This window comes from Oxyura jamaicensis, chromosome 14, assembly GCF_011077185.1.
Source record: "Oxyura jamaicensis isolate SHBP4307 breed ruddy duck chromosome 14, BPBGC_Ojam_1.0, whole genome shotgun sequence".
Taxonomy (NCBI): Eukaryota; Metazoa; Chordata; class Aves; order Anseriformes; family Anatidae; genus Oxyura; species Oxyura jamaicensis.
The window spans coordinates 4,000,074-4,014,714 of NC_048906.1; the positions used below are offsets into that span (position 1 = coordinate 4,000,074).

The following is a 14,641-nucleotide window of genomic DNA, read 5'->3' on the forward strand; positions in this document are numbered from 1 at the left end:
CCAAGGTCTGGGATACTGGGTGCATTGCTTAATCTAGTGGCAGACAGAATCCAATACTAGGGGAAATCTGTTTCTTGCAAGGGTATTTGTTTTTCTGCTGAGGAGGAAAGCTGTTTCCTTTTGATGCCTTATTCTGATTACTCTTCCTATCACCTTAATATCTTGTTCTCCCTTAAATATCAAAGCCCAACCACCAGAAAGTAAGGAGAAAACGAGGCAAAGCATTCACTCAGGTCCTTACAAAGGAACTGCTACTTCTGTAAGAGCCCTAAGGGTCAGGAAACCAAGTATGATCTGTTTTTAGAATAGTTCTCAAAAGGCCCAAGTAGGTAAAAATGCACGGAGTTAAACCAGGACTGAAATTTGACCGGTAAGGTAAAATTTACTCTCTGTGAATCTGAACATCAGAAAATCCTTGCACATTTGCTTTTAAGGGTATACACACACCTCATGCACCATAAAGAGAGAAAAGTATTGCAAAAGGAGAATAATCTCACCATGGAGGAAAAGAAACTCTTTCTCAGTGCGCCAGTGCTAGCTTATCCACCTGACAGACGGACAGACAGGGAGGAATTCCTCAACCTCACAGCATCCTCACGGACCCTCAATCAATTTCCTCTGTTGCAATAAGGTCCCATTACTTACAGAGCAGAATCTGTAAAGAGCTCCCTGACACCGCATCTAGAGATAATATGAGACTAGAAAGGCTTCCAGCTTTCATTACTGCCATTTTGGGGATTTTCTTGCCAGAAAAGCAGCACAGACTGGGGTTGCTGAAAGCACGACAAAGCCAGCAGCAGGGCTCCTGCACGAGGAAGATGCAAGTACCAAATCATCTCTTCTGCTCTGTGAGAGGAATGAAAGCAACCGCTGAAGTAAAGCTGCTTCTACAGGCTGCCCACATCTGTTACAAAAATAGGAAAATCGTTCTTTTAGAATCAGTGCCTGGTGCGGGAATTTACCAACATACTGTATAAAAAACCTGTGTAAAGTACCATTTAAGAGAAAGAAATAGTCATGGACCATTTATATATCTATATTTACACACACACACACACACATTAATAAATATAAATTTTATGTTTACACAGATCTAATTTAATATTCTCTGAAAAAAATATTTAAAGGGTTTCTACCTTAGCTGCCACCCATGAATTGCCGATGTTTTTTCTACCTTGAGAGTGAAGGGGTAGACGTGGCACAACTACCCCCTGCAGCTTAAAGTGACACGTAAGGAGAGGACCAGCCATACGTTCTGAAGAATTTAATTCAGTGTTTGTGAATTGAAAAGTATCAAACGGTTAAATATCAAGTTGATTAAAAATTTGGAATCTAAACAATAGTGCTCCAAGAAAACCTAGTATTTTTCCCAAATGTCTTGCTCAGTCCAAAGCGAAATGCTCACTGCTCTATTACTGCCCCGTGAAAAACAATCTAACAGAGAAAGCCCACCATCACAGCTAGCTATTTTCCACTGTACCATGTTACTATATATGCACATATCCACGTGTGTGCACAAACGCACTGTCCTGCAAATAACCCACCCGGCAGAGAGAGAGCTTGCTGAGCTAACTAATCACAGCCCAACAGCTGCTAGGCAGCCGCAGCGAGGGGATGCTCCAGCACAAAGCCACAGCTACATTTAGATCAGGTCCTGACCAAACTGCAAGAAAGCATCACCTCCCAGCCACATCAGCTCCAGAAACCCCAATGACATTGTAGTATGACTGTTTTCCGCAGCACAGCTGGCTCCATTGTAAGCTACACTTTATGGCAGTAGTGTATGCTACGGTAATAGCAGCTTTGGCATAATTTTTACCCAGAAGGAAACAAGAAGGTACACGACTGAACAATCTGTTGTGTAACTGCAACCTAACGCACAGATTCTCGCCAGATGCAGACCTTCAAGCAATTGCATTAACTTCAAAGGGCCCCGGAGTTGATAGAAACAACTACAAGTACAGGGGGAAAACTGTGACAGGGAACAGAAGCAGGAGCTTGCCCAAGAGACTGGCTGACAAGGGAAGACAGATCGTTTGCTGCAGGATGGCATTTGCAACCTCAAAAGCTCAGTGCGAGGCAAGGACAAAGTTATGAAACCAAGTCATGTTCCTTTAGAAATTCCTTCTTAATGCCCAAGTACAACTTACTAGCAGCAGGACTAGCAAACCTGTGAAATTCTGCATCAGTGTAGAAGCTCAAGGTAAGACCCACATTGGAACAGAATTATCACTTGTTAGGGTGAAGCACAGGTATTCTTAAAAGTGATCAGGATCCCTCAGTGCCGCCTCCTGTTCAAAAAGCTACAAGAACTCCCGGCACTCTTTGTTAGACAAGATGGTTAAATGTGTACAGATGCAATGCAGACTGTTTCTTGATCATTCCTGTTTTTTTCTATGAGCTAGCAGTGTGTTTTACAACAAAGGAGGCCATGCTGGCATTGGGATGTACTTGCAAAAATGTAACCACCAGGCCATGGAAAGTGATTTTTCTTCCACTCCATTCAGCACCTGGAGACCTGTGTCCAGCTTTGGGCTTGCTGGTACACAACAGGGATTTCCTGGTGCAATTCCGCCTGATGCCTTGGAGGCCTGAGCATCCGATGCACAAGAAGAGACTGAGACAACCAGGTTGGTTTAGCCTTAAGAGGAGAAAGCAAGAGAGAAGGAAACCTTACTGGTGTCAATCACCTATTTGGAAGATGCTGAGAAGGCAGAGCCAGGCTCTTCTCAGGTGTGCAGTGATACAGAGGCAGAAATAGGGATGCAATGAGCATCATTCATACACCACTGTACGAAAGCTCAGGTCAGCCTCCCTCACTTGCTTACACATAGTAACCCTAGCCTTTAGTGCTTCCAGTTTTGTTTTACTGCAGGCATTTCCCTACTAAAAAAAGGGGGAAAAATGTGGAAGGCAACTCTGAATGACAGGTCTAAGAACACAAGACAGATGTCTGAGACATGTGCAAAACCAAATTTACACCCTACAAAAAACCTGGAGCAAGACCATGCCATTGACTGCAGAAACACTGTAAAGACATCAGGTGTTATTTAACTATTGCTCCTCTCTTACAAAGCTTTAACATAATTCCAAAAACACTCTCCTGAACGATGGAGAGTGCCCAACACTCCTCTCTTTGGCTGTTTCCAGCAGTAACATTTCTAAAATACATCATGAAAATTAAGTTAGAGTGACCTTATTCAATTCAAGCCCTACGTATCCCCACAGGTATTTTCATCCACAAGTCCTTGGGCAGAATTTAATGCAAGGTGCTGCTCCTGCTACTGGATAAAAATGACTGTGTATGCTACAGGCGACAGCATTAATTGTATGGGGGAAGGAGGGATATGGGAAGAAGGAGTCCTAGAAAAGAATATATGAGCTAATCATGAACTTCATTTCTGTGTTCAGCACTGTGTTGTTATCACTGCAAAAACTCATTTCTGGGTCCAGCACTGTGTTATCACTGCAGAAAACTTCCTGTATCACAAGAGACAAAGACAAGACAAAACAGTAACTAAGGAATTTAGTCGAATAAAACCAAGAAATAAGGAATTCAGTCAAATAAAACCAAGAACTACTGCATTCAGTTTTTGCTAATTGAGGCAAGAGAAGTTGCTGTAAACTGACCACAATCAAAGTAAAATTCTCTGTCATTGCCTAGGACAAAAAAAAAGTCGTTACAGTGAACAGAGAATTCACGTTTTATGATCCCAATTTTAAAGTCTTCCCATGTCCAAGTTACAGCAGGTTAAATATTCAACATGCCTTGACCTTTGTTATGCAGATAGCAGAAGATGCATTGAAGCCTCCTACTCCTCTCCCCATCAAACCTCCTTCAGTCAATTAATTGAGGACATGAGATGCCAACTCCTTAGACAAAAGAGTTAGAGAATTAATTTAACACAATCCCTCTACTGCATATACCCGTTAAGGCAGCGTTTTCTCTGTAGCTGAAAGCCGAACTCTACCATCACATTAACTTTCATTCCTCTGCAGTGCTCAGAGTTGAAAGCCTGGGGAATCAGGATGTATGAGGAAGAGCAGTGCCACTAAAAAGAAGCAAAATGGAAACAGAAGTTTCAAACCAGAGATTCGGTTTAGGATTTTCACTTCAGCACAGCACTTGATGGTACCAACAATCATTTAGAAACAGAAGATGAAAAATTTTCAATTCAACTTTTCTTAAGATCGTAATGGTTTCTCTGGGGAAACAACACTGCCTTTCTTGCGTGGAAAACCCATCCCCACAGCATCACCGTTCTGTGAACAGATGAAGAAGGAAATCAGGTGACAGCACACTGGAATGGAGCTGCATGCAAACACAGTAGTGCGGAAAAAGTCACTTGTTTTTCAAGATGACCTTCAGATTGCACTGGATTTAATCAGAGAAGAACCAAGTCAAGTAAAAGTGAAGCAGGAACGACAGCCAGCTGAAGAGAGGAGAAGTGAAGGGAGTAGCCCCAAACCTCCTGCTTGAATCCTAGACACTGACAGCAATTCCACCCCCATGCCCCCACCCCGTTAAGTAGGACTAATCTAGTCTTTTGGTCATGATACTGAATGCAATCCTCAGGGCGAGGGGGGATTATTTAAATGACAGCTGCTCCTAGAACGGCAACAAACGTCTGGGAACGTCTGTCACCTCATACTTCCATCCACAAACTGCTAAGATTTGCTGATACAGTGCATTTCAATGTCTGCCTGTTCCAGTTAACATTTATTTTCAACTATGAGCTCAAAATAAGTTTTTAAAAATATCAACAAATGTTTTATTGTTGTGTAAATGTATGATCTTGTATTTTAAAGGACTGCAAAGGCATTTTAAAAGAGGCCAAGAAGTTATCTGCTCAAAATGATCTCCAGAGATCCTAAACTATTCTGTGATTCAAAAACAAGCCAAAAGATTCAAACTCATTTTTATGATTTGCCACTTTCTGAGGCTCTTCTTCTCTGGTCTGTTTTTCTAAGCACGCTGCTTTCCAGACTGAGCAGTGTGTTGAAACAATTCATCTGGAAGCCTGAAATACGATGTGCCATCCCTCGTGTGCTGCAGATGAGAACATTTTTCCCACAGCTCTCAGCAGGATTTTGTAAGAACTGATATTTTACCTAGTATCAAGCAATGATATAAGGCAACGTATAGGCAAGCCTACAAAAAAAGAAAAAAAAAAAAGAAAAAAAAAGAAAAAATAATCAAGTGGCATGGCTGCTTTCTACGGTAGCAGTGGAATGTGCCAGACTGATAAAGCAAAAATCCCGATAGGATGAACTGATGGGTTCCAGGCACCTCAAGAAGAATGGGCGAGCAGATCAGAGCTATTTGCTTATCACAAACCTGCATTTTAACCACCAGGCACTAAGCCACAGAGGGAAGACTGATGACGTATTATTCCATTCTGAAATACTGAGGAGGCAAATCTATACAGTCAACCTGAGGATGGACTTGAGAGGTATCTATAAAGTAGCAGCTGGTTTGTGGAAACACCAAGGTTCAACTATGTATTCCTCTGGTGCTAGACAAGTTTAGGTCCTAATTACTTACACTTTCCAAAAGAAGAGAAACAGTAAAGAACGCCCCCCCCCACCCCCCCGACTTTGGCAGCTTCACACCCTGAACAGCATTCTGCTGGCTGCTCACCCTGTGCTGACTCACCTAACGTCCTGGAAAACCAAAGACTGCTGCAGGAAAGCTCCCTCGCCTCGGGGTGGTTTCAGAGGCGTGCCTGGATCTAAACCAGCATTCATCCAGAAGTAATGATTAATCACAGATAAGCTATGCTGCACTCTCACTTGTGCCTTCTTCCTTGAAGTCTGTTTTATTGAATTCTGGCTTTGAGAAAGCTACAGAGAACACAGGACTCACCCATGTGCTTTTTCCACTGTGCCGCACCTCGTCTTCCTAGCGGGAAACGTGACAGCTGGAAACCAGCCTGCTTCAATTACTTTGTGGTCTGTAACAATCCTCCTTCACAGAAATGATTTCAAAGTACTAAAATCCAATCTAATAACTTGTCACTAAAGGCATACGCCTAAATTATGAAGGCCTAGCTGTAGATGAATGAACTGTCCTGAACGCTTTGTGTGCCTGTAACCATAGACTGTAACTGCAAATCACAAGACCAAGAAATTCTTTCCTTCTTTCGGAAATATTTCTCACAAAACAATTGGCTTGAGAATAAAACACACTTGGGTTTTATTCGAGTGCTAGGACTTAACTATTGAGTAGGATTTGGCAAATAGAAAGGAAACTTCGAAGTGATGCCAGCTGTAACCTTGTAGATTTTCTCCCCCCTCCCCAAATTTTATTAGACATTAACTTGTGCTTTACCCCCTAGCCCCCATGGACATTCTGGATGTATAATTTACTGCACATTGGGGAAATCTTATTGCAAAATGTTTATGCAGTGGGCTAGTGTCTCTTCTCTGTGGCAGTGTTCTGATCCTACAAGACAGGAACCCGACGATGTATCAGCACAGGTAGAGGGATAACCTACCAAAGACACATTCCAGCCCTGTTATGCCACTTTTGCCATTAACAAAGCTGGAACATTTTCTGAGCTATAAGATCTCTGCTGTGTTGCCAAAGACAAGTCAGCCAAGGGAATCACAAGCAGGTGTAAACCCACAGGGGTTAGCTGGAGCTATGCAGAAGTTGATTTCTTTGCCAGTCCCAAAGCATTACACTCCTCCACGTGGTGAAAGTGACCTGAGTCTGCTTTACTCATAAGATGTACTTGTACTACATGAAGAGCCTGGAACACAGTTTAAGTAAAAGCCTCCTTCTACTGGCCAACCCAAACAGCCCTCAGGGTAGGAGAGATAGGAGAGGGAGCTGAGGAATGAAAGGAAACCTCTGAATTCCTTTTGGAAAACCTGTTTAAGACCTCCAATGACTTTTGTCACGAGGAAAATAAAAGGTCTTCTTGCCTTGGTCTCTACACACTCACAGAATTTGTATGAAATACTGTATGAACTCTGCTGCCTCTCGTGATAGCCCTTAACCTCCTTCTCAGAAGAATAACACAGGAGCCTTGCTGTTAGCGTCTTCCAGCCACGGGAGAGGGTCAGGGACTGACTTCTAACCCACCTCTGGCCTCCTGGACATCATCCACTTAGTTGAGGACCACACTACCAACAGAGGGTGAAAGCAGACCACGTTAATGCAGTTAACAACCGACGTTTTCTCAGGTTTACTGAGAGAGTGGGAATGCCTCTGATCTGCAGTGCTTGGAACAAACCCTGGTGCTCCAGCACAGTATGTGATTACAGAAAAAAGAAATACGCACGCAACCTTTTGGAGACACCCTTCCCCACGCAATCCTCAGACATTGAGATACTTCGGCTGTTGTCCAGAACAAGTGATGAATCATTGTAAGAAATCACTGAAGGTACAAAACCCTTTAATATCTTTACAGGAACCAAATTAACACAGTTCCTCTGTCATCTTATTCTCCCTCAGAGGGAATGGAGAGAAATTGCATCTGGAAATCCAGGTGGTTGAGCCCTTTAACTCTTCCTCCTGAATCCCCACATAAATAAACATTCATTCATACTCAGAATTTTTCCGTTTTTAGAAAAAAAAAATCATTTGCCTTTTTCTTTAAGCTTGGTACCATGTTTCTTTAATGCTGTTATTGTGAGATACTGCACCCATCTTTCAGAATTTGATTGCCTTAGCTGGCCTTTTAAAAATGGTCCTCTGTTTCAAATCTCTGAGAAGCGCAGTTTTAAGGCATAGAAAATGAGGAGTTTTCTTTCCAGGGAGCAGACTGTATTTGTGTTACATTCCTCTAGATGCTGAACTGCAAATACCATCCCCTTGGAGCCAAAAGGGGAAAAGACAGTTTAAAAAAATCCCAGCAGTCATACAATCAGTTGTCTGTATTTTTTTGAATCTTTTAAAAAAAAAAAAAAGAAGAAAAAAGGAGAAGTATCCCTTATGTAAAGACAGAACAGAGTTCCAGGTATGGGTTCTTGGGAGGGGATTTCCATTCTTTTCTTTTTGGCACCTTGTGATTCTAACAACTGTTGGCCTCCCATTTATAAAAATCTGACTTTAAAAAGCTCTTTATTTGCTATGTTTCGAGCTGTTACAGTTGTGGTTTGTTTTCTCTGAAAGCTGCTTTAGGGGCTGCTGCCATCCCATGCCCACCCCGCACCACTCCAGCTCCTCCCACCGGTTCTTCATTCACTGGTTGCCTGTCCTTGTGGAACTGTAGACGTGATGACTCCAGTTTGGGCTGGGACTGCTCCACTGGACTCTTCTATCCGGGGTCTTTTGACTTCGGGTTCACTGCTGTCTTGACTTCTGGAGGCTGCTGCTGTCTCTTCGGTCCCTGTCTCACATACCCGGCTGACTACAACAGGAGTGGACGAGCTGGCCTGGGCTGCAAGAAGCTGCAATGGATTTGTAAGAGCTGGCAAGAAGGACAAAAGAATGAAAATAGAATTAATGTGACAAGTAACACATGTGTTTGCCATTCCAGAAAACAGGAAAACACCATAGTCAAATGCAACACCTGGGCACGGACTCAACTGTAGTGTTCACATCCATTTTGTAAGGCCCACAGCAATCTTAGCTTTGTCCAAATTTACCAAACTGGCAAACTGTTCTCCTTCAAAGGAGAACTCAGTTTTTTCTATACGCTGTCAAACAAGGCATTGCCAGCTAAGCATTCATCTCCAGATAAGGAGAACCAATCCTCTGCTAAAACTACAGCATGCCTCTTGGAGTGGTAGTTCTCTCACCACCTACAATTATTTTTTTTTGCAAGCAACAGCTTTGTGCTGCACCTTTGTTTTAGAGGGCCCTCTTTAGCCCCAGCTGAGACTGCCAAAAAAGAAAAAGGCAAGCTGGGGCAGAGCTTGCACAGTAGGAACAGCCAGCCTGTTGGGACACTAGATTACAAACCAAATATTGACTGTATTGACATCTCACTTGTAAAATGGGCAGAAAGGTTTAACAGCTTACCCCAGTCAATCAAATGGGTCTCCATCAGAACTGGAATCCAAATTTAAGAATTTCTGGCTCCCAATCTTGTATTTTAGTACTGACAAAAACCTCTTGCCCTCCCATTAATAGAAGTGGTGAGAAAATAAAGAAGGTTTAAGTAGCAACCCGGAGTAAAAATGTCTACAATTCCTAGTTCCAGACAAAGAATGTGCTTACACACTGGCTTTGGCTCACAACACCACTTGAAAAACAAAACACATGCAGTTTTTGGACTCTGCATCAATAGGAGAAGCAGCCAAAGGGGACTCAGGAGACAGTACATCCTCTGCCCTCCAGACTGATTTGATGGAATGACAAAACATTAATGGTGTGCTCACTGCTAACTGCATCAAAAAAGAAGTCCTAAGATAAACAAACAATGGAAACAGAACAAAGGCCCTCAAAGCCCAGCAACTTCTACCAAGGCATGGGAAGGAGGCTATGCAGTATCAAGGGGATGAAGGAAAGAAACAGAGTAAGGGTGAGGGCAGTCACCAATTACTATTCAATGACTGACAAAGAACCTAAACCTTGCAGTTGAAGAGAAGTTAACTTCATACAGAAGAGTCAAGAGACTCATTTTGTCAAGTAGAAAATTCACTACCTATCACAAAGAAAAAAAAAGAAAACCACCCAACTTGGATGCACCTGGAATACTTTCAATGTTAAGCAAGAGCTACAAAAAACTTGGTAAGATTAGAGTGTCTTAAAGTAAATGTAAAAAAACAGATTCTATATTAGAGAAACACTACTGTAGAGTAATAGCAACTGCACCTATTTGATTTATTAAATGTCTTTGATGCATAAAAACCTTATCACTATCAATTTTTCATTGAAAGTCTCCTACTTTGCTTTAAGAATGCCATCAAAACCTCAATGTCCTTCATTTCAAACTCCCTGTAAGCACCAGCCTGGGACAGCAGAGGCACTTAGCATCTCATTGAGAAGGGCAGTAAGAAGCCGGGATATTACCACCCTCAGTCATCATCCTTAACTGCACAAACCTGAGGTGCTGAGCAAGCATAAGAAGAGGCTGCCAAGACATAGCTAGTGTGAGATTTTAAAAATCAGGGTTGACAAATGACTACAACACATCCTGTATATAAACAATCCTACATTCATTCACCTGATGAAATAGATCTTATTTCTCTCAGGCTCTAAGACCTTAAGATGGAAAAGTATGTTACTTCCTTAATACTCTATGGAGTCATATTTCACAAGATCTAAAGAGCACCACTGAAATTTTATTATTTAGCATGCTGAAAGCAAATGCTGTTTGTCAGAGGAAAACAAATGATAAAGCAGACTCAACGCAAGAACGCTTTCAACAAGTAACCCCCAAAGGCATAAGTAGTAATACATGCAGAGCCAAGGACAAGGAGAGAGACCAGACTTTTCAGCAACCATGGTAAATAGGAAAACTTTCCCATCAAGGAGAACTGAACAAACTGGTGGGCAGAAGGGTATCTACCACCGACATTTACAGACACAGAAGTTGCACAACTTATAACCTCTGGAATCGAACACGCATAATAACTTGCACAGGTAAGAAGACAAAGAACTCACAACTTCACAACTGAACTGAGAAGCTCAGAGAGCAATCAAAACAGAGCCTACCGTAAGCACTGCCTGTGATGCTGTTGGTGGGGACAGCGTGTTTCCCATTCTGGGTGACTGCCCGCACGGGGAGTTGATGCTGCCCGATGGCCACTGGAGCTGCCTGCTGAAGGATCGTGACCGTCTGTCCTGGAACACCCTGTGCCATTTGACTGGCAACTGTCTGAATAACACGGCTGGCTGTGGGTATTGTGGCAAATGCGATTGTTGGCTTTTCATCCATGCCTGCTTGGAGAGAAGAACAGACAACCACCATTACCACCCTGCTGGTTTAGGAGCAGGCTTTCTTCTCATTAACGTTTTAGCAGTAATACCTACCCCAGGCCTACAGATGCGTGAATACCTCAGCACCACAAAGTCACTTGCCTTTGATGTGTCTTACAAGGTTTACAGAGTGGGAGTGGAAAGCATTGCTTCTCAGGCTAAGGCAGCTTAGTCACAAAAGTAACAAAAAGTATTTGGGCTCCGAGGAGCTCAGAGGATTCCTAGAGGCCTAACCCTGTGAAAACTGCCCAGAACACTTTAGGCAGGATCAGGCTCTAAACACAGGTTTTCTGTGGGCTGACTCATACAGCGTAGTCAGCTCTGAGAGGGTAACAATTCACTCACCCTGCTCATTAGAGGAAGAACACTGCAACCAGGGACATAAGAACAGAGAATATTAGTCCCTCTGAAATGCTTATTTTGAAGCATATCAGAAGTCTAGGGATGAATTTTTGAAAACACTAAATTCTGTACATACACTCTATGCATATTAAGAACATATTTTATTACAACATAAGCCACCCAGCTGAAAATAAAGACCATAAATTTGACCCTTCGTCCTAAACGGACACCAACTCCCTTATTTGTACATTATAGCTGTGGTATGGACAGCAGCCACTACAAAGTAAGCTATGAGATATTCACAATTGCAAGCCAATTGGCCTGACTCTGACACCACACAGCAGCAGAAGCCATTTAAGATCTCAAACAATGCCCCAGGCATTGTCTGCAACAGCTTGCTGTCAGGCCTGCACGTAGGTTGATTTACAAGGACTCTGCACAGTCACAAGCTTTTGCCAGCTAAGGAGGTATGGGAAGAAACCAGAAGGGAATAAATAATAAAGGACAAACTAACTAAAAAATAATGAATAAATAAATAGGGCTGAAATCCTGCAGAGAAATAATTTAGAGCATTCGGCTGCCTATCTCACTTCCCAGGACAAGTAAAAAGGTTCAATTCAGCAGGTACAGAACAGCTGCAGGACAGCCTCCTGCTGGGCATGCATGAGCGGACAGCCACTCTTCTCTTCCAGGGGCTCTGTGGTCTCAAAGCAGAAAAGGTAGGCAGGAAGCACAAACTCATTAATCCTGTAGGAAGGGAAGACTTCTTCCATGTTAACACCAGAAGACAACAGGAGTAGAGATGGATGGAACCTAAGCACTGAGCTGAGATTTGCAGGCAGGATGATTGGAGGCAAGAAGAAAAGAAGCAAGGAAAGCTCGGAGAGTAGGAAGGAAAAAAAAAGAGGGAAATAAAAGTGGAAATAAAATGGACAAGTAGGGAAAGAGCAAATGACAGACAGCAAGAACTGGTAAGTGAGAGAAAGGAGCAGGTGACAGGCAGCTGCAACTGTTAGTGCTTCAACAATGTGAATGGGATCCAGACAGGAATTTCTAGAGAATGTGAATGAAATTCAAGCAGGATAACCAGTGAAGAACTAAAAATGCCAATGGTCCTGCTACTGCTGTAGGGGAAGGTCTGTCATTTCTTCGTTCCCTTAGAGGAAGAACCTTTGCACCACTGCCCATATATCATCAGTCAGAGTAGCCAGTCTTGCTGCTGGTGCAACACAACTGGATGAACTCTTATTTGTTTTTAAGTTTTATCAAGAGAAGATCTTTCATCAAGGGCTAACTAAGCACCCACTGAGTGAAACAACTGTTTGACTCCCCCCCACTCCAACAGAGCTCAAGACTTATCAGTGAAGTAGCAAGGGAGGTGAAAAGCTACCTCGGTGGTCACCAGCTAAGTCCAACACTGCTCCTGCAGCTTCGTGAGCTCCTCCTGCTGTGCCCTGATTCGTGAGGATGTATCCATTTGCAGAGTTTGCAGAGGAGGTCACAACTCGGACCATTGTAACAGTGGGAGCTTGTTGCACTACGTGAATTGCATGACACGAAGGCTGCTGAGAAGTCACTATTGATGCGGGCATGTACGCAACTGGTTTTGCCACCAGAGTCGATGGCCGGGGAGGAACAGCCATAATCACCGGCTGGGCACTGACTGGAGATCCTAAATAGAAAAGAGAAACATGCATTAATAGGAGAGGCAAAAAAGGCCACCATTTGTTTTGCTTATACACTTCTAAATCTTCAGTACTCAATACCTCAACGTGAGCAAGGTGTGGGGGTAGGTTAAAATACAAAGTAAGGCTTCAAAAAATGCCACCTTCAATCTTCTATGTATTAATATAAAAAAGTACTTGCCATCTGAGCATGTTTTTATGAACAAACACCATGATATGCCCCAAAACATGAGGCTTTGCATTATGAGCTTTGCCTTTGCACTTCAACAGGAACACCTTTTACATCAGGCCAGTTATAGCACAGCTGACAAGCAGGTACTTACCAAGGCTTAACAAATTATCAAGGCCACAGAACCATGGAGCTCTGCATAGACAAGTTGATCTTATCAAAAAGCCTGGTGAATTAGTGAATTAGCTATGCACTATCAAGGCTACTCTGCTGTCAGTTCCTTAGAGACACCTAGTTTAAGGTTAGATCGTGTGTGTCCACACATTCCTTTATCTCCTGCCCTTTAATACAAAGACTAGTTAGAAAAATGATCTGAAGTTGTGATGCACCATCAGTCTCCAACAACTAAGCTGAAAAAGAGACCTAGATCCTCCTGTAGCAGACTGGTAGGAGCATCCCTGCAGTGTCTCCAGCACTGCACTCAGTGCAATGGCACAGTCACTTGCTGTGAAAGGAGAGCTACTCACCAGGTGCACTTTGTGAATACCGATACTCTGGAACTGAGGCTAACTTTGACCCAAAGTCGTGATCATGTGGAATGGGTGAGCCCTCCCGTGACAGGCACTCTGGAGTCTGTAGGCCACTAGAGTGAGGGGACAGCAGGCCAGGGTGAGTAGGGGAGGCAGGAGCGCTCCTGAAACACCAGAACATAGAATTGGCAGGTGTAGATGTGTTTCAACCACAAGACAGCAGTAGAGACCGAGCATTATCTTCTGCAGAGGATCGTCTAGGGAGAAAGATAGCCATTCTTCCACGTTACCCACTGTAGTCTTGCTGGGAAGAATACACAGTGAGGCCCAAAACCATCTAGTACCAAATACAGTCACATTATTCCCTGCTGAAGGAAACTGGACCCTTCAGAGCACAGTTAGCATTTCATTTTGAGATTCACATGGCTGATGGAGATGCTAAAAGTGCCTCATGCTCATTATCAGTTTTTATAATTTCAGGGCATTCTCAAGGGATGTTTGTCAGTGTTTGAGGAAGAAAGATACAGTGTAGATCCAAGTGTCTGGCCTCACATACACTTACAAAGCAGTTGCTACCCCCTCTCCCTGTTGCCCCTCTCCCCCCACCACCTGGGTCCACTGCATGCAGCTCCTCTTTGCAGTTGCACCGCTGACTGCTGACTGCAGCAGTTACACAGAACAACCCCCCACAATGTTTCACTGCTCACGCTGACGATCAATGTGATGTTCCCTATAGGAGAGTGCTTTAAATAACACAAAAAGTATTCCCACTGTGATCTAATCCACATATAAACACAGCTTTCCTGAAATGAAAGGCTGGCATCTGAAAACATTTACTTCACTGATAAACGTTTTGAATTTCTTTGAAATGATGCCAAAACAGATATGGTATTTGATGCATTTTTAGTTTGGTTCTGCCTTTTTTTTTTTTTTTTGTAAACACTTAAGAAGTTGGAACAATTTTCAGATTATGCCTTGGGACTACCTAACCTACATAACCACTCAAAAACTATAAACAGAAGCATGCTCACTGTACTTC

At 43.0% G+C, this 14,641-nt stretch overlaps 1 protein-coding gene across 2 annotated transcripts in view; it reads right to left on the reverse strand.

The window, feature by feature from the left end:
* Nucleotides 1-7,386: 7,386 nt before the first annotated feature.
* The window catches only part of FOXK1 (forkhead box K1), a 46,562-nt gene continuing 39,307 nt past the window's right edge, over nucleotides 7,387-14,641 (reverse strand). The window contains exons 6-9 of one of the 2 annotated variants that reach the window (XM_035340093.1): nucleotides 13,600-13,766; nucleotides 12,609-12,890; nucleotides 10,613-10,840; nucleotides 7,387-8,420 (exon numbers count right to left, since the gene is read on the reverse strand). In XM_035340093.1, the coding sequence (XP_035195984.1) occupies nucleotides 8,188-8,420; nucleotides 10,613-10,840; nucleotides 12,609-12,890; nucleotides 13,600-13,766 (910 nt within the window). In that variant the 3' untranslated portion in view covers nucleotides 7,387-8,187. The remainder of the gene's footprint in view (nucleotides 8,421-10,612; nucleotides 10,841-12,608; nucleotides 12,891-13,599; nucleotides 13,767-14,641) is intronic. The other variant, XM_035340094.1, reaches the window with a different exon arrangement.